We start from the raw sequence: 27,118 nt of genomic DNA, 5'->3' as shown, positions 1-27,118 counted from the left end.
GATGGCCCCTGAAATTGCTCGGAGATGCTTGTTATCTTAGGATAGTCTAGCCTGGAAGAAAGGAGCTGCTTTTGGGGCTTCCTTGAATTATTTTGGCCCTMTTGATAAAACTTAAATATTTCAAAAGAAAGCAAAATTGGCTACTTTGGCCTGAAAATAACAGCCATAAGCCCTTGGCCTCTTTTATTAGAACACATTTAGCAAATCGAAAGCAGATTTGGAAGTGGCATAGGAGCACACAAWTCTCCTGGCCCCACCTCCCCTTGCCCCCTGCTTTCTCCTCTCCCCCAGTCTCACAGTGGCTGTGGTTGAGCATCCCAAGGGGCACATGTGGGGTCATGGATGTGATGACACTGGGCAGCAATCCCGTGCCAAGCAAGGGATCAGTTCTGGGATCAGAGGAGAAGCTGCTTGTGTTGGAGATGGAGAGAGTAAGAAGCAATGGCAAAGGAGACGCCTGTACCTTGGGGCATTTGGAAAAGCAGTCAGGGTTTGCTGCTGTTTGTAGACATCTCAGCTGGACTTTCCACTGCTGAATTCCTGTTAAAYCTCCCCATAATTTACTTGAGGGCTGTGAATTCCTCCTTCTGTGGGTTTTAAGTGTGTTACTTCATTTCAGCAGCACTTTGCTACCTTTACGGGCTTATTCTGACTCTTTCGTCCTAAAAAATGTCAGTGGGATCCATGTCTGGTGATCCTGAGGACAGAGGCACCTCTGTCCTGGCTGTGAGGCGGAAGCCGACCCCGTGSCCGGCCTGGGTGAGGAACAAGGCAGCTTTCAGCGGCCGCCAGCCCACGGGGCCGTGTCACTCTGTGGGTGAGCACCCTCAGCTCTTCTCCCCATCCCCACTTTCGGCTGCTCCCATCCTGCCTCAGTCCTGGTTCAGACCTGGTGGATAAAGGGTTCAGAGGATGGCRCCAATGGTGGTGCCACATCCAAGATCCCCCAGCACCACACTGGTTTGGAGCTTAGAAAAGGTCCTCACTGGGATTTTGGGGTCAGGTTGGAGTAGTTCCAAGAGTCCCTTRTTTGCAAGTGCACTTTCAGCAGAGGCTGGCTGAGCAGACAGGATTGCTTCCCCTGGGGAGCTCTTGCTTCCTTGGGAGGTCTGTGCCAAACCCTTGCYTCTGGGACAGCCAGGAAGCTGGAGCAGAGCTCTTGGCAGGAGATTTGGGGCTCCTTGCTGGGATATCTCCTCTGACTGACCCATCTGTGCAGAGTTGYGTGGGCACCCACATGCCTTCTCAGAGAAACGAAGAAACAGCTCCCATCCTGCCATGGCTGCCGGCAGGACAGGGTCCTTTTGTCAATGCCAGAACTTGGTGCTGGATCAGTTTCTCACCTATCCAATGTAGGTCCTGCCATGTCAGCTGYGGGGCAAGAGAGAATGCAAAAGGGACCTGCAAAGAATTTACAGCCTGTAGAGGAGACAGAGCAGCCTTTGCATGAATTTTGCYCCCATTTTCCTCTGTCCAATGGAAATAGCTTGTTGCATGGCAAATAACAGCCCCAATAAATTATATTTTGATCTTCTTCGGACTGTTTGGGATCAGGAAAGTGGACAGARGTGTTAGCTTTGCTGCTGGAGCCTGGCAGGGCAGAAGGGACAGTGAAGACCTCACCTCCCCGGTGTCTGCAGCCGCAGCAGCCTCTGGGATGTGGTGGCAGGGCTGGGGATAGTGCTTGCACAAGAATGTCAACAATGAAAAGCAAAACAGATCTCATTTATCCTTCTATGCAAAACTATCCCCTTTCCCTAAAGCCAGCCAGCTGGTGGGGGGGTCCAGGAGGTTTCCCATGGGAAGGTGCTCCTTGCCAGCATGTGCCAATGTGTTTTCAGACAGGAGGTCCTGGTTGATGGTTAAAGCCACGTTGCAGGTTTTTCTCTCTGGCTTTATTCCTGGCTGGATTTTGCACCTTTCCCTGCAGGCAGAGGCACTCTCCTGCATTCCCTCTTCCTTMAGTATTTTCCAGGGAAGCGTTTTGCCCCAAAATCAAAGCAAACGTGTGCTGAGGGTATATAATCCCTCTGTACTAAATGATTTTTTCCGGATGATAAATCCATCACAAGAGAGTCTCTGGTCTCATTCTTTGATGGGTGCTTGGAGCAGGGAAGAGAAGGGTTTGGTCCAGGTCTGCCAGCGGTCCCACTGGATCATCATGCCCTGCTCAGCTCCATGAATATGGCTGGATCTCGGGTGGGAGTGGGAGTGGTGTCTGCCCTCCCACTCACTCCAGCCCATCCCAAGCCTGCATTTATTGAAAGGTTGTTTAAGCAATTTGTAAAATTTGGTTTTTCACATGTGGCAAGGAGCAGGATTTTAATTAATTTGATCTGTGTGCAGCTAGCAGAGCGTCGACATTTTTCTCATTCCTAAGATTGCTTGGAGCCCTAAAGAGATCCACACAGATGTGCTTGTTCTTAAAGGACCCATCTTTAATTTCTTAAGGATTAGAAAATTATTAGTGGATTGACTTGCAAATTCCTGAGARCACTCTTTAGTTTAGGAGCAAAGATTCAGCTGTTTCAGGGGGCACAGGGTGTTTTCCAATATCATCTCCATCCCACTGCTCAGTCCTGCACTGGACCTCATGCTGTCGCAATAGGGACATGTATGGGATTTTCCACGTGAAACAGCCTTGTTTGCAGGATAGTGCAGAGGTGGGATAGATAGATTGAGCCTTTCCCATTTTTCCACCTGAATTCAGACACAGCAGCTTGGGTCTCTGCAGTAATGGCCCCATTACCCCAGTAATGCCTGGCCTRGGAGCGCTGGGCGTGAGGCAGAAGAAGGGCACCCAGTGGGAAATTTCATGTTAAATAYAATTTTAATTTAAAAAAAAGTTGTGGGACATCAGAGGCTGCCCCTGGTGGTGTGAATGTGCTCAAGTTTGGTGAATAGGGGGCTCCCTGTCCAGAGACAGTTATTGCTCTGCTCAGGGAAATAAAATCAAGAGTGGTGCTGGAGAAACAAGGGAGGAGAAATGTATGTATCTTTCATCTTTTKGGGGGAAGTTTCTTTAATAGTTTTGAAATATTTGGCAAGTCTTCAGCCAGCTGTGCTGGAAGCACCATGTCTACAAGGACATGTCAGGGCTGTCCTGCACGTTACGTCCATTGGCCAGTTTGCTGGGGCCAAGGGGTCTGGGGTGCTCATAGGTGAGGGAATAGGGACAGTTAGGGGACCTGGGGCCAGAGGAGTGCTTAGGGGTGAGTATTTGGCCGCCGTGTCCTGGGAGGGAGCCTTTGTATCTCCCACTCTTGGGAGTGCTCTTGGGTCCACTGCAGTCCTCCACCTTGGCTGTAGCCTCTTCAATGGATGGTGCTGCCTTCCTTTCCCTGCATTCCTGGGAGTCAGAACTTCTGGATGAATGCAGCTGTTGCAGGGCTGGARCCTGGGCAAGTCTAGGGGGAAAGTGGAGACAGTTTCCATCCTTCTATCCTTTGCTGGGTACAGGAGGGCAGATGCTGGGGCTCTCATCTCCCTTGTGGCCACCACTGTGTGGGCTGCCCAGGGACACACATCTCTTCTGGAATGCATTCATTCATATTTGTCTCAGGCAGGATGCTGGRAGAATGGGCTTCTTAATGTCTGCAGAAGTGAAGAATGTGGCTCCCTTCCAAAATCTTTCTGAGGCAGCAGGAGTGAGCAGGGTGGTAGGTAGCCGTCATCATTRCGGCCAAGTAAGGAGCTCATCTCGTGCAGCTCCCACCATATAAACAGCAGCTTCTGTCTGACTGCTGGGCTGGCCAAGAGGAGTTTCTCAGCTCCAAGTGCACATCCTGCTGCTCCATATCCCCAACCAGACTGTCAGATTTTCTTCTTTGTAGCATGAGGTCTTTAGTGCCTTGAGGTCCGATGTTAGAAAACAAAACAACCAACCACTCTCTTTTAATTCTGGAGCTTGGCTTGGAGGCACCCAGAGCTCCTTCTGGGTGAGTCTGACCCCAGCTGAGCCCCAGGGTTGTGCTGGGCTGGATGAGTCYGTGGGATGCTGGGCATCATTACTGGTTTGCTGCAAACCTCTAATTTAAGAACCTCGGGGGTGGGGGTTGTGTCTTTTCTTGGCTCTGTAACAGACGGGGCCAGTGCCCCTTCTGAGCCAGACACTGCCGACGTGTCCTGGGGCTGCCGGCACGGCTGCGCTTCCTTCCCTTTTATTTTTTTTTGTCTGAAGTTCCTCTCTAAGGAGTTGCATGGAGTCACTGATGCCAAATGCAGCTGGGGGGAGGTAGAGCCATGATGTCCTTCCCACAGCCTGGGATTGCTCTCATGTCCTGTGATTGCTGGCAGCAGGGATGCTCTAGCTCTGCTGTTGGGAGCTCCCATGGACACAGCTGATGCTTTTATCATTGCTTGCTATTCCCAGCACRCAGAAGGATGCACAGGCACCTTCCTTGGGCCAAAAGTTGGTGTTCTTGATGGCAACAGCTGTGCTTTTTGCACTTCTTTCTGCCAAGGCTGTGGAGATGGAATCAGCCATGCCCGAACTGACTGCTGGAGCTGGGCTTTGCTGGGAACTTCTCTCCAGGAAGGGGATTTTGCTCTAGAGGAATTGTTTGTCTAGTAATGTGAAATTCAAGATGAAGTTGGGGCTTTTCTGTGACACTGCTCTATCCGTCAGCAGAGCTGSCTGGGCATGGTCTGGGGTCCTACCTTCCCAAATTTCACCGGAAGATGAATYGTTGGGCTGGTCTCTCCCCATTCCAGCAGTTTCCTCTCCTCCTCAGGGCTGTGCAAGCTGGGCTCAGCTGAGGCTCTGTCAGGTGAAATTCTCCTGTATTCCATGAGCAACAATTTTTGGTTCTTCATAGAGTCCCAAAATGGCTTGGGTTGRACAGGTCCTTTCACCATCTCATTCCAACCCCTGCCACAGGCAGGGATGCCTTCCAGGATCCCARGTTGCTCCAAGCCCTGTCCAAACCTGGCCTTGGGCACTTCCATGAATGTGGCAGCCACACCTCCTCTGTGCAGTCTGKKCCAGGGCCTCCCCACCCTCACAGGGAAGAATTTCTTCTCAATATCTCATCTAACCCTGYCCTCCTTCAGTTTAAAGTCACTGTCCTGTCACTCCAGGCCCTTGCCTAAAGTCCCTGTCCAGCTCTCTTGGAGCCACTTTAGGCACTGGAAGGGGCTCTCAGGGGAAGGATCTTCTGGTGTTGCCATGGGTGGGTTTCCATAACTGGAGGACAGTTGGAAAGCTCTGCCTGTGTAATTTCAGGTCCACAGGTGGGTACCAAAACCTGAGGAACATCTCTGAAATGAGTCAGCCCTAGCTGTGCCATGGCTRCTGAGGGCAGAGCAGAAGAGTGGGCCCTGGAAGGGACAGGGACATTCTCATTCCCTTTGGGATACTCCCCTGGAGCTGCTTCCTGCAAGGATTGGGTCTTCTCTGTGGATACCAGCTTTGAAAAAGGGATTCATTGATTCAAACTTGCCTCCTTCCACTCAACTCCATATCTATCCTGGAGTCAGGAATGCTGAACGCTCCCTTTAGTGCCTCAGGAGCCTGTCCAAACATCACTGACAATGTCAAAGACACCAGTGGGGGTCAGTCAACTCCAAATTCCCTAGGAATAAGGCAAAGAAAGGTGTATTTTGGGTGACACACCACTTTGCTGCCTTGCATTGAGCTCATACAGGTCATCCCCTTAACTCCTCCCCAGCAATGCACAGGGAGAAGCTGGAAGAGCTGGGGCAGGGGTGGAGGGTGCAAGAGCTGAGCTGGTGCTGGAACTTTCCCCTTCCTCCATGAGGCAGCAGAGCTGGGGGGGTCACATGGCGTGTGAAGGTCTCTCCTGCCTTCTTTGAGCCAAGGGGCTGACTGCTTGCAGCATGTGAGGGCTGCTCAAATCCCACAGCCTATAATTTCCCACCTCCAGCTCTTCTCTTTTTAGATTAAAATGCTATTTTGTGCTTCTCTGGCCCCAGGCCTGCCCTCTTCAGTCTGGATGGCTTCCTTGAACATGGTGCCACTGCAGGGCCGCTGGTGAGTGTGGCCCGTGCACGGTGCTGCCAGCCCCAACATCAATTCCAGGGCTTTTCCAACCTGATGCTCATTTTGTCTTGCAAGGCAGGTGTCCTGTTGCTGATGCTGCCTGTGGTGATGCTCATGGTTGAGCAGCTTTTTCTGTTCCAAGGAGCAAAGCACCGGCATTTGGCTCCTTGCAGAGGAGCCACTGTGGCATCAGGCTGTGCCCCTCAACCTGCTCCAGTGGGTCATGGCACTGATGCTGCAGTACCAAAAGTGGTTAAAGACCCCCATGTCCCCAGTGCTGGAGGGGCTGCACTGCCTTCACTGTAGGTGAGAAGSGGGGAGCAATGGGCTGGTTGTGACATGGGTGGTGCTGGCATGGTGAGAAGGTGTTTGATGGGGCATGAGCTGGTCTCCCACTTTCCAGGTCACAATCAGGCCAGTTCCAGCTGAAGAAATGCCAGCACCAGGTTAGGGAACCTGACCTTCAGCCAGTCAGAATCAGCCCTGTCTGGATTTTTGCTTATTTTCTCACTTGCCATGACTTCAAAAATATTTTAAATGAAATTAAATGTTTCCTTTAAATGAAATAAAGCTTTGCAAACAAGCTTCACTTTTGTTTATTTGACATCCTCACTGATGTCATCTGGGCTGGGGAAGGGGCCTGTGACATAATTTCTGTCCTCGAGCTGGGCCAATGCTGTARCTCCCAAATGAAATGGGGATATCTGTCTTCCTCCATTTCTTTCTCCCCTTCATACGCAGGACAGGGAAGTTCTGTGAGCCAAGGTGTTTGTGGCTTGAATGTGCTGGAGTCACCTGTAACAACAGAGCTGGGTCAGGGTGAGGTTGCAGGGAAATAGGAAATGAAAACGTTTTCAGCCCAAAAATTCATACAGTGGCAAAAACCCAAAGCAAACCAAAGCTAAATATAGTGGGGCCCGAGAGTTCGCTTGGACTTCTGGTGAATGTTTGTGGTGGAAAAAAAAATGGGATGTTTTATAACAAAAAAAGAAAAACAAAAGTGGTGGTGTTGATCTGCTGCTTTGGGCAGCTTCTTGCTGGGCTGTTTGGGCAAGAAGAGKCAGTGAGAAGCCCTTAGGTAGCTTTTTAGCTTAGAAACATTCATTTTAGGAAATAAAATGTCTTTTAAAAATGACAMATCAGCTGGAGCAGTGTGTCCCAGCATAATGTCTGGGATTTACTGGTTTATACAGGTTTTGGGGTRAAGTTGCATGGTGAGGTGGCCCCCAGTGATGCTGGGGGTCAGGGAATTTCCTTGGGGATGCATGGTTGGCCCATGACAGCAGGCAGGACTGTGGAACGTGTGTGGAGTTGGGGTTGATCTCAGCCTGTTTTCCCTTATCAGCTGCACTTTTTTTTCTGCTGGCAGTGATTCACTATACGTGGCTTCCACCTCCCAGTGCCTGGGCTGGAATTCCAAAGGGTTCTGAAATGTGATATTTTGTATTTGCTGGGGCTGTGCAGGCATTTTCCATCACACAATGGGAGACCTTCCCCAGAAAGTCCTGTTTGCTCCACAGTTTTTTGCAGGTCCCCAAACACACATGGTAGTGGTGGATGCGCTATTTCCCTGCTCTGTTTCTCTCCGCCTGGAGCAGATGGCTGGTGCTGAAGCCATTGGCTCCTCCAGCTCTGGCATYGTTGCAATGCCTGGGAGTGCTGCAGCCAAATGCTGCCCATGGGAGCTCAGTTTTGGACAGCTCTAATGGTGTGGTTAGAGTGGGCAAGCACTTTGCTCTGGCTCTGATGCCCAATGATGGGCTGCTCTGATGCAGCCACACTTGGTGGTGCCATGCTAGGTACAGACACTCAGGTATGTCGCTCTGCTTGGAACCCACCACTGGGGATGGGCACTGGGGCAAACCCTGAGTCAGTGCTGAAGGGAACTGGTGGTCCCTGGTGTCCCAGCTGCTGTGCCCAGGGATGCATCCCAAAACTTYCTTTGCACAGAGCCAGGCTGTTCTGTCAGGGCTTGGGGTCATACATGGCTCATACTGAATCCCCAGCAATGCTTTCACCCTGTTCATTTGTTTTCTCCCCAGATTCCAAAGTCTTCCTCATCTACAACACAGGCACGCAGGGTTGCCTGGAGACCAAGGACTCTCTGGTGCAACTGGCCAAGGGCTGCAACGCCAGTGCTCCAGCCCAGCAGTGGAAATGGGTCTCCCGAAACCGCCTCTTCAATGTGGGGGCCATGCAGTGCCTGGGGGTGTCATGGCATGGAGCCAACGCCACGACGGGGCTGCACCCTTTGTCCACTTAYGAGTGTGACCGCGAGTCAGTCAACATGCGCTGGAGCTGCCGTGGGCTYGGGGAGCAGCTCTCGCAGCATCTCGGTGCCCGCTCGGGCAATTCCTCCTTCGACAGGGGGGACCAGGCGCATGGCTCACAGTGGAGGACATATGGCACTGAGGAGGATCTGTGCTCCGTGCCCTACTCTGGTAACACCTCCTTGGTCATTAGTGTTACCCTGTAACCCAGACAAACCCCAGAACATGAGCTGAGGCCACGATGCCGCAGCAATTGGGTCCTGCTTGGGAAGCTTAGTCCCAGTTTRCTTGAGCTACAGAGCCAGGCAGGATCAGGGTGATGGAGAGTGGGCAGCCTCTGGGCACCCCATAACCCCCGACACTGGGCCAACCCACACCTCTTACCCTAAACCTGCCCCCAGCCCCCACAGAAACATCCTCAAGCAAGGGYTCCTCTTTTCCCCCAGAGATTTACACCATCCAGGGCAACTCCCATGGGAAGCCCTGCACCATCCCCTTCAAGTAYGACAACCAGTGGTTCCACGAGTGCACCAGCACAGGGCGGGAGGACGGGCACCTCTGGTGYGCCACCACCCAGGACTATGGCAAGGATGAGCGCTGGGGCTTCTGCCCSATAAAGAGTAAGTAAGGGGACACATCCCATGGGGAAAAGCAAAAATTCCATCCCCATCCCTGTTGGGGGCTCTTKTGCTTCTTCCCTCCCCCTGGGAGCAGTCTGCAGTGCCAGAGAATCAAGTTATTGGGATTTATGGGTTATTGGGGTTTTWTTTGTGTCTGAGCTGGGTGCTCACCCTGCTCATTCCCACAGGCAATGACTGTGAGACCTTTTGGGACAAGGACCACCTCACTAACAGCTGTTACCAGTTCAACTTCCAGTCAACGCTGTCKTGGCAGGAGGCCTGGAATAGCTGTGAGCAGCAAGGGGCCAACCTGCTGAGCATCACTGAGATTCATGAGCAGACCTACATCAACGGTGAGATTCTGGCCTGACTGTGAACTCCTCATCTGGGGCAGAGCTTGTGTCRCTGCAGGCATTGCCACTGCCAGTTTGTTCTGCCTGCCCCAGGTTTGGAGGCGTGAAAGCTGGCAGCTGAGCTGTGCTTGGGGAACTAATTCTGCCCCTCTGACTGTGTTGGCTCCAGGGCTGCTGACTGGGTACAGCTCCACACTCTGGATTGGGCTCAATGACCTGGATATTAACGGAGGCTGGCAGTGGTCRGACAACTCGCCCCTCAAGTACCTCAACTGGGAGAATGGTGAGACAGGGGAGGTCGTGGTGGTGATGGGGGCTGAGGAGCATCCTGTGGCCACCAGAGATAGCGTCATGGCAAGGGATGAGGCCCAGGATGCTGCAGGGTATTTCCTTGCTGCATGGGACAGAGAGCCCCAGGGGCCTGTGTAACAGCCTGGGACATCTGTGGAGCTGGAGCAGGGACACAGGATGCTGGGGGGGAGTGGGGCCTCTGCAAACACTCATTGGCCCTGTGGATAATCYGGGTTGATATTCCTTGTTTGGAGGGTTGCTGCATCCTTGCTTAGTGCTGGAGTGTGGCTGAGGAGTGGTCCCCAGCTGCAGGCACCCGTCCCTAACCCTGAGGTGCTCGGAGGGCCCTCTGCATTGGTCATGCATGATGCCATCACCTAGAGGCACTTGGGGGAATACAGTGATACCTTCRGAGGAGGTCTGGGGACAGGCAGTTAGAAGTTCAGGTCTGCAGACCCCCTGACTTCTGTCAACATTTCCAGGTAAAACGGTGGTGTTTTGGGTTCTTGTACATTGAGGCACTATAAATAATCCTGGACATGCRGGGTCACATCTTCACTGTGCAAAATAACAAAATAGTGATGTTGGAGCAGGAAAAGCTGCATTCATGGCTCTGCCCTGGCTCCTCAGTAGCCTGTCCCCTCCTCATCCCACTCTCCAGACCAGCCTGACAACCCCAGTGAGGAGAACTGCGGGGTGATCCGCACTGAGTCGTCGGGGGGGTGGCAGAACCGCGACTGTGGCATCGCCCTCCCCTACGTCTGCAAGAAGAAGCCCAACGCCACGGCTGATCCCTTCCTGACRGGTGAGCAGGGGATGACCAACATCAGGAATGGGCAGCTCTGTATCCCATCTGGGTGTGCTCCCACCCCAGCATGGYCAAGGGATGCTACCCATATAAGTGCCCATGGTGTCCCCAGCTTGCTGGTGTCCTAGATGTGTGGAGCAGGGCTTGAACTCCCTAGATTCTGGAAAAGTCATCCCCAAGGTGCATTTCCAAGAAGTTCTTGGTGCCGTTCCAGGTTGGGTGGTAAGGGAGGGATGAAGAGAAGTGGATTCCCATGGTCCCCATGGGAGGGGATGCTCTCTGTTCTGCCCTCACTCCTCTGGAGACAGAAGAGATTCTGTTTTGTCCCTGGAGCTCTGAAGCTGGGTTTCCCACACCTTGCACCGCCTGTTACATTTTGGACCTGGCTTTCCCACTGCGGCTTTGGCTTGGTCTGCYGAGCACCCGCAGAACTGCAGTCCTTTCTCTGCCAAGGAGAGGGCTGGAGAGCTGGGCATGACCCCTGAGTCTGCCTTTGTCCTGCCAGACTCGTGGTCAGAGGTGAAGGTGGACTGCGAGCCCAGCTGGCAGCCCTTYCAGTCCAACTGCTACCGGCTGGTAGGAGAGAAGAAGAGCTGGCAGGAGGCSAAGAAGACCTGCCTGCGGAGTGGGGGTGACCTGGTCAGCATCCACACTCTGTCAGAGCTGGAATTTGTCACCAAGCAGATAAAGCAAGGTAAGGAGGAGCTTGCTATTCCAGCAGCCCCTTTCCTGTCTTATGAGGTCTGTGGAAAGGTCCCTGGGTGTGCTGGAGGCTGCAGAGTTGACTTYGTGGCTGTGCAGGGAGTAGAGGCCCCAGGCTGGGAGGTGATGTGTTCCTTGGAGGAGTCCATAATCCGGGTACATCCTCCAGCAAATGTGAAAGCTGTTCCCAGAGCCTGCAGTGCTGAGTCAAAACTACACAGCTGCAGCTGGGAATGGTRCTAGTCCCAGCTGATTAATGTAGGAAAAAATGGGAAAAAAAATTGCTGCTGGACTTGCGGGAGGAGGCCAGCAAGGAGCCATAGGAGAGGGAGGAAGGAGAGGAAATACTGGTGCCCCCAAGCTGGGAGCAGACTGGGATGTGCTGGAAAGGAGTGGTTGAAAACCARTAGCTCACTGGACCTGAGCCTGCAGATCTGGACTTACACATTCTCATACTGCCAGCCCCTCTCTGAAAGCTGCTGCCATATGACCCTGTTTTTTCCCACTCTAGGAGTTCATGTCCTTGTATTTCCCACTCCAGGAGTCCATCCTTGCAGGCAGGAGCTGCCCAGCCCTGCCCTGCCCACTGGCACCAGGGGGTCAGAGCTGAGCCCTGAGTGGGTTTTGGCACATCCTGTGCAGGGACTGGTCCCATTATGGGGGCTGAGGACACCAGAGGGTTCTGCAGAGGGTCAGCCAGAAGGAGGAAATTTCACCCCTTCCTCTTCTGTCCTGGCAGATGTGGAGGAGCTGTGGATCGGCCTAAATGACCTCAAGCTGCAGATGAACTTTGAGTGGTCAGATGGGACGCCCGTGAGGTTCACATACTGGCACCCCTTTGAGCCCAATAACTTCCGTGACAGCCTGGAGGACTGTGTGACCATCTGGGGACCGGTGAGAGCCTGGAGGGGTCAGGGGGTTATCCTGCACCTCTGCAGRAGCATCACAGCATCCTCATGGTAGAGGAAAGCATTCTTCAGGGTGTGTCTCCAGCTGGGTTCAGCCTCGCTCATCCCAACCATTGGGATGGGAGGGATCCATCACATCATCTTTGGGCATTTGGTGTTGGGAAGGAAAGTCTTTGGAYGCAAGGTAGGGGTGAATGGGCTGGGACATTCCCCAGGCTGTCCGACGGGCTCATTCTCACTCCTTTTCCCACCCTGCAGGAAGGGAGGTGGAATGACAGCCCCTGCAACCAGACCCTGCCATCCATCTGCAAAAAGCCYGGTCGGGTGAGCGAGGAGAAGGAGGAGGATGACCATGGATGCCGAAAGGTGAGGGGCACCTGAGGTGGGAGTGGCTCTGCCTGGTGCTCAAGGCTTCAGGAGACCTTTCCCTAAAACCCTTTTGGGGAGCCCTGATKAGCAGTACCCAGAGCAGCTAATCTGTGCCTGAGAGCTGCTGAGCTGAAACACTCTGGGGCTGCTGAGTGCCTCGCTGCCGTGGTGGGGGAGACCATGGGAAGAAATTGGGACACAAAGCACATGCTTTTGTGCTCATTGTCCAAGACCCTCCCCATCAGGCGGCCTTGGCTACCAGCAACGATGTTCATTTTTTTCCCCCTTGCCTCTCTTTGTGCCAAAACACAGGAGCACATGGGAGYCTGGCAGGATGGAGGTGGCTGCCAGCTCTGTGCCTCGGCACGATGGCAGGTTGCCTCCTCCCAGCAGGGCACGGGCATTTTGGGGACACCAAACCAGTGGATTCTCACTTAGCCCATGCCCTGCCTCAGTTTCCCCACTGTAGCACAGGGCAGAAGCCACCCCATCCCCATGCTTGCTGGAAAGTGGCTTYTGTGGTGCTCTGCAAAGCCTCCAAGTGTTGAGTCTGGCAGTGCTGTGGCTCTTGAACCTCTCCCAGCATTCCAGAGCTGGCCAGTGTGCTTGCGCCCTGTCTAGCAAGCAGCCACTCTAGCCCAGCTCCCAGAAGTCCTGCTGGGCTCCTCGCATGTTGTTGCCCTATTTCCAGCAGCTGCTTGGCTCTGCCAGAGCTCAGGGGAGCACAGCAGCCAGGAGAGTTGCCATGCAGGGCCAGATTTGAGRGCAGCCAGACATAGCTGGAAGATCCCCAGTGTCAGCAGGTGCTGGGGATAGATTCTCAGTGGCAAAGCTCTGCTACTACACATGTCTGTGTCCCCAAAGCAGTCCTGAGCACTCATGAAGTCCCCATGCAGATTTAACTCTCTCCTGGCTCTCCAGCCAGTCTTATCCTGGCCCCGGGTGCCCACCAGAGATACACTGAGAAACAAACTGCGAGGGACAAATGAACCCAGGAAAGCTCATTTCCCATCCTTCTTCTACTTCCTCATTCTTAATGAGGACTTTTGCCACTCAGAGGCAGGAGCTGGTGGAGAGGAGGTGCACCTTGCTCAGGGGGTTGGTCCTAACCACTCCAGCCACTCCACAAAAGCCTCACGGTGGCTTTTCTGCTTTTTCCCCCCTTTCAAAATCTCCTTTATTTCTGGAACTGCCTTAAAGGAAGCAACAAAGGATAGAGGTTTGGGCAATGGGAAGAGAGCAGGAGAGGGATGTGGGGGCACACTGGGATTTGGAGCTGGAGACAGCAGCTGGGGTGGGGAATCCCATCCTGGCCCTCTTTKGGATCAGAGGTCTCAGCTGTGGTTCTCAGTGTGTGGGAGTGCACCCTTGGGTGTTCGGGGTGCTGAGGCCTGGGGCTGGTTGGTGACCTGTCGGGGGACATCAGGCCCTTTTCTYTGCTGCTCAGTTGCACCCATGCTGTTCCAGAGGGACCCAGCTGGTGGGTTTGTACCTGGGTTTGCCAGCTTTGGAAAAAGGCTGTAGGAACAGAAACTTGGGGCAAAAACTGGGATTTGGGGTTGTTTTCATTTCCCAAAGCTGCTCTCCTGCTTCCCTCCCCACTGTGCTGATGACACTGCGTATGGCATGTGTCCCCCACTGTCTTTCCAATTCCTGGGGGACCCAGGCGTAGAACCCTAGTGATGTTTCCACTTCCAGAGGGTCCCTGAACCTGGGGCCACTTGGCTCCTTGGCTAAGCCACTTCACCCTTGTGAAGGGTGTGTGCCCCCTCTAGCAGATGAGCCCCCATGTCCYTCCCCACTCTGCCACAACCATTGCCAGCCCCAGGGCCACCCCGCTCCCTGCTCTGGCAGAAAACAGGCACTATTGTGTCTCCAGCCCCAGAGAGGCTCCAGCATCAACAAGGCGGGGGACTAAAGCTGGCTGCAATGGTACTCGCTCTGGACTCAGCCCTGTGGCATAAAGAGGAGGATTGTCTTCCCCCCCCTGCACCCTGGCCGGGGCTGGACACTGGCAGGGAAAGCTGTTTCCCCAGCTTTGAAGCTGCCTGGGTGTTTATTTTCCCTGCRGCCATGTCCTCTGGGGCCAGAGCCTTGCTTGAGCTCAAAGCTGAGCGGGGTCAAGCTGGGGCAGCCAGGGGCAGGAGACCTCCCAGGAGAAGGCAGAGGCAGTGGTAGGGAACTTGAGATGTTGCTCTCGTGCCCTGGGATTGGTCCCATCCTTGTGGGGGRGTCCAGGTGGGTGGTGGTGGATGTCCCTTGTCACCTGTCCCCAGGGCTGGAAGTGGCACAGCCCGTCGTGCTTCTGGCTGGGCGAGGACCGCGTCCCCTACAGCGACGCCCGCAAGACATGCTCCGACTACAGCTCCACGCTGGTCACCATCACCAACAGGTCAGTGCCATGCCAGTGGTACTGGGACCCTGCAAGGCGGGGAGTGACCTTTCCAGGGCTGGAACATCACAAGCAGCTCRGCATCTCGGCTCGCTGCATTGCCCACTCTCACGGTCCCTCCAGGTTCGAGCAAGCATATGTGAGCAGCCTCATCTACGGCTGGGATGGGGAGTACTTTTGGACAGCTCTGCAGGACATCAATGAGACGGGCGCGTTCCGCTGGCTGAGYGGTGATGAGGTGATGTACACTCACTGGAACCGCGACCAGCCCGGTAAGGGATGGGGGTGGGATGGGGATGCAGGGACACCCCTTTCACGCAGGGTGGGGCTGACCCTGCCCCCCAGCACAGCCTGACCCTAAGGCTGGCATCTCCCCACCTCTCCTGAGTKCTCCAGGTTACAACAAGGGTGGCTGCGTGGCCCTGGCCACCGGTAGCTCCATGGGGCTGTGGGAGGTGAAGAACTGCAGCACCTTCAAGGCCAAGTACATCTGTCGGCAGAACCTGGGCACCCCAGTCAACCCTGAACTGCCCAGTCCTTCCCCCACTCCCAGCCTCACTGCCACCTGCCCCACAGGATGGAGCTCCGACCCCAAACTCCGTCACTGCTACAAGGTGAAGGGGGGGTTGAACAGATCATTGTGGGGATGCACGTGCCTCCCCAGTGCAGGGGGGTGAAAGGGCACATTTTGGTGCATGCAAGAGGCACCCTGTAAATCTTACTGGGGCTGGGTGGTGGCACTGTGCCCTGGGACCTGGCTGCCTGTGGATGGAAGCAGTGCGCTGCTCTCCTTCTGCTGCTGAGCGCCCCCCACGCTGTGGGTTCTTCCTTCCCCAGGTGTTCAGCTTCGAAAAGCTGCAAGAGAAGAAGACATGGATCGCTGCGCAGGAGTTCTGCCACGAGCTGGGGGCCCAGCTGCTCAGCCTAGGCAGCTACGAGGAGGAGCATTTGATCGCCAACACTCTCAACAAGATTTTTGGGTGAGAGGCTGGCGGCATCAGTGCATGTCCCGGTCCCGCTGTCAGAGCCCACAGCGCTCTTGGTGCTMTGGCACACTGCATGGATGGACAGATGGGGCATGGATGGGTCTCTCTGAGCACAAACTGGTGTACAGAAAGTGCRTCACTTGGTGTGACTGATCTGGGAGATGTGCAGGAAGTTCAGTRTAATTTGGGGATGGAGCATGGATTTAAAGCACTTCCAGCCCTGAGCTAGCATGCCTGTTATCCCAGTTCCTGCCTTCAGCTGTGTGGGGATGGCAGACTTTGAAAACCAACAGAAAAAGGCCTGATTATAAATATTTATTTGATCTGAACACCTCTTATTTGAAGAAGGATTTTTTCTCACCTGTTCCCCTGGCTTCCCGCAGGGAGTCGGAGCCAGAGCTCCACGAGCAGCACTGGTTCTGGATCGGCCTGAACCGGCGGGACCCCACAGGGGACCGGAGCTGGAGGTGGAGCGACGGGCTGGGGGTGAGTCCAAGTGGCATTTGGGTTGTGGGAGGGCCAGATCTGCTGCTGGTGGAAATGCCCAACACTGCCCATCTCTCTCAACCCCCAGTTTTTCTACCACAACTTTGACCGCAGTAACTATGACGACGAYGACATCCGGAGCTGCGTAGTGCTGGATCTGGCCTCCTTGCAGTGGATGCCAATGCAGTGCGAAGCCCAGCTAGACTGGATCTGCAAACTGCCCAAAGGTACTGGCAAAGGGCTCTCCAAATCCATCAGTTGTGACTGATTGGAGGAGCATGGGCTGTGGGGTGGTGGAATCCTTGGAAGGTGGGAGAGTGATTTCTAATTCAGAGACTGGGAGAGGTGCTGTCTCTTCTGGGTTAATTCAGGAGGAGCATCYTGCTATTGTAACCCACAGATGATGTGTGAAGAAGCATTCATGGGAGCATCCCAGTCAGCACCCCACTGACAACTTCTCCTTGTCGTTTCTSCAGGTGCTGATGTGAAGGAGCCAGAGATCACGATCCAAGGTGCGTTGACCACAGTCATGGAATATTTTGAGCTGGGAAAGACCCACAAGGACCATTGAGTCCAGCTCCTGACTTTGCTTAGAAACCTCAAACAGTCCCACCCTGTGCTTGACAGTGTTGTCCAAATGTTACTTGAGCTCTGGCAACCTTAGAGCCGTAGTCATTGCCCAGGGGCCTGACTTAGGGGCCTGACAGGCCTTAGAGCCTGTTCATTGCCTGACCAATCTCTGGGGGAAGAACCTTTTCCTAATATCCAACCTCAGCCTCTCCTGGCTGAACTTCAGGTTGTGCATAGACCCCCTGATGTCTTCCATGCTTGTCTGTCACGGCTTTATCCAGGTGGGGATGGATCCTGGGCAGGRTTGTGGGAGGCAGGGGAAGCCAGGCATCCTGTTGCTGCTCTGCTGCAGGAGAGGGACAAAAGCAAAGCAGCCCAACATGCTGACCAAGGGTCAAGGGGGCCGTGGCAGGGAAGTCACAGCCTCAGCATGACATTGGTCCCTGCCTGCAGGCAGTAAAGAGTGGGTGAAGTACCAGGAGGCTGAGTACAAGTTCTTTGAGCACCACTCCACGTGGCTGCAGGCACAGCGCATCTGCAGCTGGTTCCAGGCTCAGCTGACGTCGGTGCACAGCGAGGCTGAGCTGCGTTTCCTGGGCCAGAACCTCAAGAAGGTACCAAGGGGGTTGGAACTGATGGTATCTGCTGCTGTGTGGGCTGCTCTTCCTTGTCTTCTTTCACCCTTTTCTGGAGGGACAATATTTGGGGGTGCTGGGCTTTGCTGGGGTTGTGATGGGCTTGTGTGGTGGCTGGTCCCGATGCCTGGGGATGCGTTTAGGGCTCAGCAAARTGATGCTTTTTGCCTTGCTTTTGTGAGCTGGGGAAGGGTGTCTGATCCCCATGGCAGCTTCAGTTGTCCTCAAAGATCCCCAGTCCCTGAAGGGCACTGATATGTTGTCTCTGGGCATGCAGTTCTCTCGGGGCCAGGAGCAGCACTGGTGGATTGGGCTGCACACCTAYGAGAATGACGGGAGGTTCAAGTAAGTCACAGCCAGCCACCACGTCCCTGCATGTCCCCACACCAGTGTCCCCATCACGTCCCCACACACTATGTCCATGTGTGTCCATATAGTACCATCGTTATCTGTCAGAGTGCTCTGACTCAGCAACTGCATTTCAGGGGTCTCATCCTGAGGTGCTGGGCTGGAGGTTCCTCACCCAAGAGGGCAGTGGTGGGAGATGCTCCCAGTTAGGGCATTCARGTGGTTCCATTCACCAAGTCACTGCTCAGCCTCGTACTCCTCCTGATGCTGTTCCAGGTGGTCCGATGGGTCCCTTCTCAATTTTGCCTCTTGGGCACCAGGCAAGCCCCGGCCCATCAGCAGGGACAGGAAGTGTGTATACATGACAGCCAGCCGAGGTGAGGGCAGGGCAGGGCAGGGCTTCTCATGGGGCTCTGAGGGGCTGGGGCACCTGTACCATTGCAGAGGGACATCATGCCCAGCCTGTCCCTCCCTGCAGAGGACTGGGGGGACCAGAAGTGCATGACAGCACTGCCTTACATCTGCAAGCGGAGCAACGGGACAGCTGTGAAGCCTTCCCTCCCTCCGATACCTGCTCCCAAGAGTGGGGGCTGTCCCCGAGGCTGGCTGCCCTTCCTCAACAAGGTACTGCCRCAAGGAGAGCGATGGCAGGATGGGAGAGGGGACAGCAGAATGGAGAGGTGATGGCGACATCCTTGTTTAGCACTAGCCCTGTCAAGGCAAAGAGTGGGGAGCTGCAAAATGGCAGAATGGGGAGGGATGCCTGCACATCTTTTGTGGGGAATGCTGGGGGGATCCATTTACAGGGATGCTGGGAGAGATGTGCTGTGGGATGGGGAAGGTGAGGTGTATGCAGAGATTTGCCCGGAGAGATGCGGGAGGGCTGGAGGGATTGGGGTCTGGCAGACACACGAGGGTGTGAAGGGGAGAAGGACCATTGTGGCAGAATGGGGCTGAAGAGGGTGGCTGGGTGGGGAGGGTGCAGGGCTCAGGGTTGGGGGCAGCTGCATTTCCTGGATCATCCTGTACCCCTGCCTATGCAGTGTTTCAGCTTCAATGGCCACAACAAAGGCGAGATAGTGAAGTGGCCAGAGGCAAAGGAGGTGTGTGAGAGCCAGGGCGCYGTTCTGGCCACCATTGCCAGCCCTCTGGAGCAGGGTAGGTCTCCTGTGCCCCCACCACCCTCACCAACCCTACCTGCCAGGGTGGTCCTCAGTGTCTCACCTGTCACTTGCAGCCTTCATCACATCCATGCTCCCCAACATCTCCTTTGACCTCTGGATTGGCCTGCACGATGCTCAGAGGGTGTTCCAGTGGGTGGAGGGGGAACCACTGCGGCACGTGAGCTGGGCACCTGGAGAGCCCTCGGGCTGCAGYTCCTCCAGCCCCAGTGACAAGCCGGTGAGGGAGATTCCACATAGYGTCCTCATCCCCTGGGAAGGTCTCAGCCCCAGGCCCAGCCTTGGGAAAGGAAGGATTTAGTGGGCTGGGCTAGCTCTCCAAGGGCAGTGCAGKTTGCAGCCCTGTGGGATGGTGGTTCCTGGCATGGGGATTTCTGTGGTGTAGGAGAACAGCGCTAAGGGCAGTGCTGACCTTGTGGCTTGGCTGTGCAGACCAACTGCGTCGTGGTGTGGCACGGCTCACCTCCCCTCTTCACGGGTCGCTGGGATGACCGKAGCTGCCTGGAGGAGAAGCATGGCTATATCTGCCAGCGGAGCATAGGTARGAGGGGGACAAGGGGACAGCCCCACTTCTCTTGACTGGGGACCTGCCACTGCCACYCTGGTGCCCCATGCTGTGGTGGGACTGGGGAGCTTGGGGCAATGGTTTTAGCCTGGGAGGAGCTTAGGGAGCTTGGGCTTGTGTTGCAGTTAGGAAAGAGCCTGTCATGTTTGACAGGAGCCTGCCTTGTGTGTCAAGCTGTAATTGGGTAAGCAGAGCCCGTCAACACAGCTCAACCAGAGATGTGATTGGATAAGAAGCCTCATGCATGGTGGCACCAAGGAGCAAACAGCCAATGGRTGTTTAGCTCAGGAAGTTTAGGGTATAAAAGAACACARCTTTTGAAAATAAACGGAGAAGTAGGATTTCTTTGAACYTACAAGAAGTCCATGWCCTTTGTTCTCACCATTGTCACAAATGGCTGCCCATACTGGGGCATAACAGGCAGGAAAGTCAAAGGACCACACACCACAGGCTTGGGTTTGGGACTTGACTTGGATGGGGGCAGTCCCTGATTCCAGCCATTTGTGGGATAGCCCAAAACCTGTACATGCCAGCCTGGCTCAGTGTGTCCCACAGGGGCGTRCATCCTGGTGGAGAGCTCCAAGGTGGGGATGGTGCTAGGGTGTCACCTGCTTGTCATCACTGGGGTTGTCCCTCTGCCCTCTCAAGTTGCACCAGGATGTCCCCAGGTGCAACCAGCACAGCACTGCCAGGGACAGCCTGGCCTGGGTAGGGATTGCACGAGTGTCCTCTGTGCCCTCTGACTGTGTCTCTTTGCTCCTCCAGACCCATCCCTGGGCCCTGTGCAGATGCCGTTCCCCCCCTCTCCTACCGGCACCCTCTTTTACCACAACAGCACTTACCGCATCCTGCAGAAGCCCCTCAGGTGGCACGAGGCACTGTTGCTCTGCGAGACACTCAATGCCACCCTGGCAACCATCCCCAGCCCCTACAGCCAGGCCTTCCTCACGCAGGCCATCAGCAGCTTGCAGACTCCGCTCTGGATTGGGTTGGCCAACAATGAGGTGAGGGAAGGGGACAGGCACCTGGGGCAGGGGTCCTCAGGGGAATCAAAGCAGCCCCCCAAGCTCCCCTGTGGTCCTTCAGGGAGGCCGGAGCTACTCGTGGCTGACAGAGGAGAACCTTGTCTACACCAACTGGCAGGACGGGGAGCCCCAACAGATCACCGGCTGCTCCTACATGGACACAGATGGGACCTGGCGCACAGCTGCCTGTGACACCAAACTGCAGGGAGGCATCTGCCAGCTTCAAACAGGTGCTGGCTGGGACCTGGGGTGGTCCAGATGGGATATGACCAAGGGTTGGAGATGGCATCCCATGAGAGACCTTCTGGAGCATGTTCTTGTGGGTCTGGGTGTGCTGTGGGACCCCAATATCCTGTGGCCCACCACACCTTTAATGTACCATGTGCTCCCCAGGTCACACCCCCTCACACAAGTGGAGCTACAGTGGCAGCTGTCCCAAATCTCTGGAGGACTCGTCCTGGATCCCCTTCCGGGACCACTGCTACACCTTCCATATGGAAATCACCGTGGGGCAGAAGGACGCCATGAGGAGGTGCCAGAAAGGTATGAGGGCACTGCAGTGGTAAAGGAGGGTGATGTATTCTTGGAAATGGAAGAGAGTGGGATCCCCAGGATGTTTGTGGGTGCAGTATAGTCCCCTTGTCCCTCTGCCTGTATCCAGCCTTGATCAGCCATCATCTCCTTGCTGTTCTGTGTTAGGGTTCCCCAATCATCATGTGGTGCACAGGTGAGTCATCAACTTTGTCCTCTTGGGCACTGCTGCTCCCCAGCTCAATCCTCTCAGTTCTGGGCTCCTCTATGACAGTCTTCCCTCTGCAGTTGGCGGCGTGGTGTTGTCCATCCAAGATGAGATGGAGAACATCTTCGTGTGGGAGCATCTCCAGGCGTACGAGGCGTCTTCCAAGGGGGCCTGGCTGGGCATGACCTTCAACCCCAAAGGTACAAAGGAAGGATTGAGGTTTGAGATAATCCCTCAGGCACCTCYACGAATTCCCATGAGGTCTGCAGTGAGCAGAAGAAACCCTTGGTGGGGGCAGCAGTGAGGGGGSCTCATGCCATGGTGTCAGCAGGCGCACCAGTGTCTCAGGCTGTACTGGACACACCACGTGTGTCCTACTCTGGCCTGCTGGGGTAGGAAGACCAAAGCCTTCTCCAAGGCACTGGAACCTGCAGATTCAGGAAGGTGCTCTTAGCCTCTGGTCSTCCCCATCACACCTCCCCACCATAGAATCACAGAATCACGGGATGGTTTGGGTTGGAAGAGGCCTTAAAGTCTATCCAGTCCCACCCCCTGCATTGGGCAGGTACACCTTCCACTAGACCAGGTTGCCCAGAGCCCTGTCACATTTGTTTGTACTTTCTGAACGGGGACAAAGGTGGGGTGTCCCCTTCAGCCTCCTCAAGCCTAATTCTCCCATTTCCCAGGTGGCACCTTGGTTTGGCATGACAACACTGCTGTGAACTACTCCAATTGGGGCCAGCATGACACAGGGCCCAGCATGCTCAGCCAGAACAGCTGCTACTGGATCCAGAGCAGCAATGGCGTGTGGCGCCTTGGCTCCTGCACGAACATAACCATGGGAGTCATCTGCAAAATCCCCCGAGGTAAGGCCCCTCTGCTGCCATGGCTCCATYTGGGCTGATGTAGGATGAGCTGGGGTTCTGGACAGGGTGCTGCAGGGCAGAGCTGTCACACTGGCAGCACCCACCACATGTTTTGGGTAATTCCAGTGCAGGAGTTTGTATGGGCTGCTGCTGGAGCCTGCAAGTCTACATTGGGCTCGGTGATGGGCTGTGCATGTGTCAGTGGCAGGATCAGCTGCTTGGGACAAGATGAGGCTGGTGGGACAATGGTGGAGGAGAGCCAAGGACCGCCCCAGCTGGCGTCACCCATTGTCCGTGTGGTGTGGCACTGGGAGCAGTGCAGGGTGTGGGTCCAGTGGTGCTGTTGGTGGGAAGATGGAAGGGTGTCATGGCCATGCACTCACCTGTCTGTGTTGCCATTGCAGTGGAGGAGAGCAGCTTTTCCAGGACAGGTGAGTGGCACCAGCAGCCTGGGCACAGTACTGGGATTGGAAATAAGGGCTGGGAGCCTGTGCTGCAGCCTGGCTTGTGTAAATAACCAACAGAATGGGGTTTGCGGTTGGGAAATGCCATTCTCAAGTGACTTTGGCCTTGGGTTAGGACTCCTCAGCAGCAGGAGCCAGCCTTCCATGGAGATGTGTGTTGGGCCAGTGCTTGCCACACTCTCCTGCCTGTGCCCGCACAGCCTGGTCAGTCTGGGTCATGGCCACCACATCTGCTGGTGGKATCCCAAAGATCCATCCCAGGCAGCTGCTAAATGTTCATACATATTAGGAAAGACCCAGGGAATCTGCCCAGCCCCAGGAGCTCTGCCAGGGGCAAGATGTCCCCAAAACAGCAATGCAGATTCACAAAATCACAGRATTTATTGAGTTGGAMGGGACYCACAAGGATCATTGAGTCCAGCTCTTAAGTGAATSACCCATATGGGAATCATATAYACAACCTTGGCGTTATTAGCATCTTGCTCAACCAGCTGAGCTAATCTCATTCCAATCCTGTCCTGCTCTGAGCCACAGGGGGGGAAAAGCACAAGAATAGGCTCCCTGGGGCAGTGGTCACAACCCCAAGACTGCAAGAGCTCAAGAAGTGTTTGGTCAGCAGTCTCAGGCAGYGGATGGTTTTCTTGGGGTGTCCTGTGCAGGTCCAGGAGTTGACTTGATGCTCCTTGTGGGTTCCTTCCAACTCAGGACATKCTATGATTCAATGACTTTKCCCAAAAACCCAAGTCTGGCTGGAGCCCCGCCAGCCCCAGCTTCTCCTGTAGGCTGAGGAAGGAGCAGGAGCCATCCATCTGCCTCTCAGCAGCCTTTCCTCCCTGCAGCTTTGCCGGAGAACACAACAGCCATTGCGGTTGTGGTGCTGTCGATGCTGGTGCTGTGCGCCGTGCTGGGGGTCATCATCTTTCTGTACAAGCGCCGGCAGAGYGCGGAGCGCGGGGCCTTTGAGAGTGCTCGCTACAGTCGCACCACCTCCAACCCCAGTGAATCTGCTGAGAAGAACATCCTGGTGTCAGACATGGAGATGAACGAGCAGCAAGACTAATGGCAGGGGGGACGCTGGGGATGGGGACCTGGGGAGGGGGGAGGATGGAGAGCATCACACACGCTATCCCCACAATGCACAGGGCAGGGGTTGCAGTGGGACCGGTGTGGCAGGGCAGGGAGAAGGGCTGGGGTGGTTGGGGTCCAACCAGGTGGGCAAGAGGAGGGAGCTGGGGTCCCTCCTGCCCCACAGGTCACTGCTTTCACCTCTGGGCTTGTCCCCAGCTGCCGAGGATTTTACTGCAGCAGCCRTGGAGGCAGTTTCAGGGCTAAAAGGTTTTGAGGGAAGATGCTGCACAGTTTGAGAGTGGCATGAACAGGCTCCAAGATACCTTTGCRTTGGGAGAAGGCAAGTGCAGGCATTCAGGGCCCTGCAGTGGGCTCTTCGCTGAGAGCTTGGAGCCGAGYTGGTGTCCAAGAAGGCATCCTCCCTGGCAAGAGGTCTCCAAAGCCGATCTACCTCCCCTTTGTGTGCAGAGGCAAAGGCCCTGCCAGCTCCCAGCCCCACCACTGTGCCACTCCTTCCCTCTCTTTGGCCTCATCCCCTGCCTCCAGCAGAAAGCATCAGACACACTTGCAGCGATCCCAGTGTGGACCCCCCAGGATCAGCGATGGAATCCCTCTCTCCTCCCTGGCACGTGTCTAGTGCTGTGTCCAGCCCCGGTGAGGCTGTGGYGGCTTCCCCATGCTGGCAGCCAGAGCTTGTCCCATTTTCTTTGGTGTGTGTGTCCCCCAAATAACTGCATAATAATGGGATAGCACCGGAACAAACTGCTGGCCCAGCCCCTCTGATGGGAGCACCCTCAGCACCCAGAGTCCACAGGAGGAGCTGGGTGCTGAGGCAGGAGATGCTGCCTGAGAGCTGGGACCACCGTCTGTGCCTTGCCAGGGGCTGAAGTCACTTGCCAGTGGTGCCTTGTTGGGGACAGAAGGCTGAGGATCAACGCTGTAGGGTGGGGAGAATTTGGAAGTTTTGGTGGTTGTTTWGAAATTGGTTGGTTGTTGGTTTTTTAAAGAAGCAATGGTTGCTTTTGTTGCTATACTGTACTGAGTGTGTGCTGAATATATACATTTTTTCACACAGCTGGCTGGGGTGTGTGTGGTTGCCTGTTTCCCATGTAGGGTGTAGCAGAGGAGGAGGAGGAGGAGAAGGAGGAAGGCAGTGTGWCTAATTCCCTGCCTGGCTTTTGAGCTGTGTGGGAAGGAGTGGGGTACCCAGGGCTGAGCCATCTTCCATCAGCTGCCCGCAGCAGCACCCSTGAGATGAAGAATGCCTGGAGACAAGAGAGTTGTTAGGACCCTGATGGGGGTTCTCTGCTAGGAATGGGATCCAAAGAGCCCCTTGGACCTCTGAAGTGGGGTGACAGAGCCCTACAAGAGATGTTGCCGTTAGCCCTCTGCCTCTGAGGATTGAGCTGGGTTGGTTTTGCTGCAAGAACAGCAACAAGCAAATTTTTGTAACTCTCCTTTTTAACAATTGTGTGGATTTTAAAATCTGTTGATTTCACTTAAGCTGGACATTAAGTGTTTAAGAAACCGTTGTGGGGGTGGGATGGGGGACCAGGCAGTGTTGGGGTTTTTGTTTACTTTTTGGCAGTGTCCAAAAGCTGCCATAACATTTCAGGATGAGGAAGAATCTGGAACACATGGACCTGCTCCAGCTCCATTTCTCTCTCTCRGCTTTCTCTGCCTTTATTTTCTGAGGTTCTTTCTGGTTAGGAGCAGTCGGTTCTGTCCATGGGCCCATGTCTTSCTGATGTGGGAGCTAGATCCTGAAAAGCCAAGTGTGAATCCCTCCCCATCTCTGGAATTCCTGCTGCAGGGRTCCTTGGAATAGCAGCAGACATGCTGAACTGAAAGCTGTGCTGCTGATAGGGATGGAGAGCTGGGATTAATTCCTTCAGGATGGACAGAGGTGTTAGGATGTCCTAAAAAATAAAGGGTAAAGTTAGGATCAATGGGTAGGCATGGAGAGGAGCGGTGCTGAGAGTGCAGCTGTTCAGGGTTGRGGGTCCTTTGAAGTAATGAGACCCTGGGCAGGGTGGGAGCAGGGGAACATGGGGCATATGGCTGGGATGGTGGGGAGTAATAGGGGCTGGAAATTCTGTGCCCTGGAGAAGCTGCGAAGAAGCTCCCACAGCCATGCAGGAGGTGTTAAACTTGTCTCTCATCCAGCCCAGCCTGGAAGACCTTGCTTAAGAGAGTTTTGGGTTTGTTTTTTTTTTCCTTCTTGATTATTTTAGGTTTTTTCCTTCTCCTTTGTTTTTGAGAAAAGAAATCTGTACATTCTAGGAGAAATGTCTGAGAAGAGTTTTGTGAGCTGTCAGCAATGATCAGGATTATGGGAAAATACATATATACGGTTACATGGTATATGCTATCACCATTAAATAATGTGAAGAATTTCTTAAAAGGACCCTGTCATATATATATATATATATGTATTTATATATATATGTATATATATATGCATTTTTTTACTTTCTGTGGTTTGTAAGATCCTTTTAGAAGCTTGGAAATAAAATGTCTTCCCCATTTATTTTCTTCCTTTTATTTTTTTTTCTCCTTCCTTTTAATTTGGGGGGAAAAAAACTTGTCTTTCCTTATGTCCCTAACAAGTAACGAACATAAAGCTGAAATGAACTTACCTGCCTGTAGCAGAGAAGGTTGCAAGGCTGCCYAGGTGAGGGGGATGTTTTGTTGATTCCTTGTGTTCTTTGCTTGCATGTCCCATGGATATGATGTCTCTGCTYCACTGGTTGGTTGGAAGTGTTGGGTGGAGAGAGAAGATGAAGGAGAATGGGCAACATTTATTTCAGTGAAGATGGCAGGTGGAGCAGGGTCCTTGGAAAAGCAATTCAGCAGTTTTCCGATGGCATGAACAGACTCCAAAGACCCCTTCCCTTTAGGGCAAACGCAGGCATTCAGGGCATTATGAAATTTCTGTTTCATAAAACCCTAGAATAGTTTGGGTTAGAAGAGATCTTAAAGCTCATCCAGTTCCATCCTGCCTGCCACCTTCTACTAGACCAGGGTGCCCCAAGCCCCATCCAGCCTGGTCTTGAACACTTGCAGGGATGGGGCAGCCACAGCTTCTCTGGGCAACCTGTRCCAGTGTCTCACCACCCTCATAGGAAAGAATTTCCTCCTAAAGAAATTTCTCCCAAGGACTGGGAGATGGGGCTGTAATCCATCTGAGCCTGCTTCATCCSATGGCTCATATCAGAGCAGTGAACACTGAACACAATCACAGACACTGGCCAAGCTGAAGGGTGGCTGCAGGGCTGACTTGGACCAGCACTGCTACACAATAGAATCTCTGCTGGGGCAGCAAGGCTGGCAGCATCCTGCTGGCACAGGGTGCAGACATCGCTCTGGGCACTGCCAGCAGTGCTCCCACACACCAGACTTTCCCTGCTTGYGCTGGTCACTCGGTGCTGTTTCCTCACTTCCCTCTTCTTTGGGGCTTCCCCATCCCTT

General features: G+C 54.3%; 1 protein-coding gene across 1 annotated transcript in view; it reads left to right on the top strand.

The window, feature by feature from the left end:
* Positions 1 to 24,721, top strand: part of MRC2 (mannose receptor C type 2) — a 25,845-nt gene extending 1,124 nt beyond the window's left edge. Inside the window, exons 2-30 of the mRNA XM_057382837.1 lie at positions 8,044 to 8,442; positions 8,718 to 8,891; positions 9,080 to 9,244; positions 9,414 to 9,527; positions 10,197 to 10,340; positions 10,849 to 11,037; positions 11,785 to 11,939; positions 12,212 to 12,319; positions 14,599 to 14,714; positions 14,838 to 14,986; positions 15,111 to 15,328; positions 15,552 to 15,694; positions 16,084 to 16,186; positions 16,275 to 16,413; positions 16,663 to 16,698; positions 17,210 to 17,370; positions 17,669 to 17,736; positions 18,016 to 18,116; positions 18,218 to 18,363; positions 18,783 to 18,897; positions 18,977 to 19,140; positions 19,353 to 19,461; positions 20,251 to 20,489; positions 20,572 to 20,740; positions 20,904 to 21,053; positions 21,330 to 21,449; positions 21,936 to 22,115; positions 22,520 to 22,546; positions 23,419 to 24,721. Of these exons, the coding sequence (XP_057238820.1) occupies positions 8,044 to 8,442; positions 8,718 to 8,891; positions 9,080 to 9,244; positions 9,414 to 9,527; positions 10,197 to 10,340; positions 10,849 to 11,037; positions 11,785 to 11,939; positions 12,212 to 12,319; positions 14,599 to 14,714; positions 14,838 to 14,986; positions 15,111 to 15,328; positions 15,552 to 15,694; positions 16,084 to 16,186; positions 16,275 to 16,413; positions 16,663 to 16,698; positions 17,210 to 17,370; positions 17,669 to 17,736; positions 18,016 to 18,116; positions 18,218 to 18,363; positions 18,783 to 18,897; positions 18,977 to 19,140; positions 19,353 to 19,461; positions 20,251 to 20,489; positions 20,572 to 20,740; positions 20,904 to 21,053; positions 21,330 to 21,449; positions 21,936 to 22,115; positions 22,520 to 22,546; positions 23,419 to 23,639 (4,322 nt within the window). The 3' untranslated portion in view covers positions 23,640 to 24,721. The remainder of the gene's footprint in view (positions 1 to 8,043; positions 8,443 to 8,717; positions 8,892 to 9,079; positions 9,245 to 9,413; positions 9,528 to 10,196; positions 10,341 to 10,848; positions 11,038 to 11,784; positions 11,940 to 12,211; positions 12,320 to 14,598; positions 14,715 to 14,837; positions 14,987 to 15,110; positions 15,329 to 15,551; positions 15,695 to 16,083; positions 16,187 to 16,274; positions 16,414 to 16,662; positions 16,699 to 17,209; positions 17,371 to 17,668; positions 17,737 to 18,015; positions 18,117 to 18,217; positions 18,364 to 18,782; positions 18,898 to 18,976; positions 19,141 to 19,352; positions 19,462 to 20,250; positions 20,490 to 20,571; positions 20,741 to 20,903; positions 21,054 to 21,329; positions 21,450 to 21,935; positions 22,116 to 22,519; positions 22,547 to 23,418) is intronic.
* The last annotated feature ends 2,397 nt before the right edge of the window (positions 24,722 to 27,118 follow it).

This window comes from Malurus melanocephalus, unplaced genomic scaffold (assembly GCF_030028575.1).
Source record: "Malurus melanocephalus ecotype Western Australia unplaced genomic scaffold, MMel_1.1 scaffold_589, whole genome shotgun sequence".
NCBI classification, from domain to species: domain Eukaryota; kingdom Metazoa; phylum Chordata; class Aves; order Passeriformes; family Maluridae; genus Malurus; species Malurus melanocephalus.
Note: the sequence above shows the minus strand (reverse complement) of the source record. Positions and strands in the feature narration are given on the sequence as shown.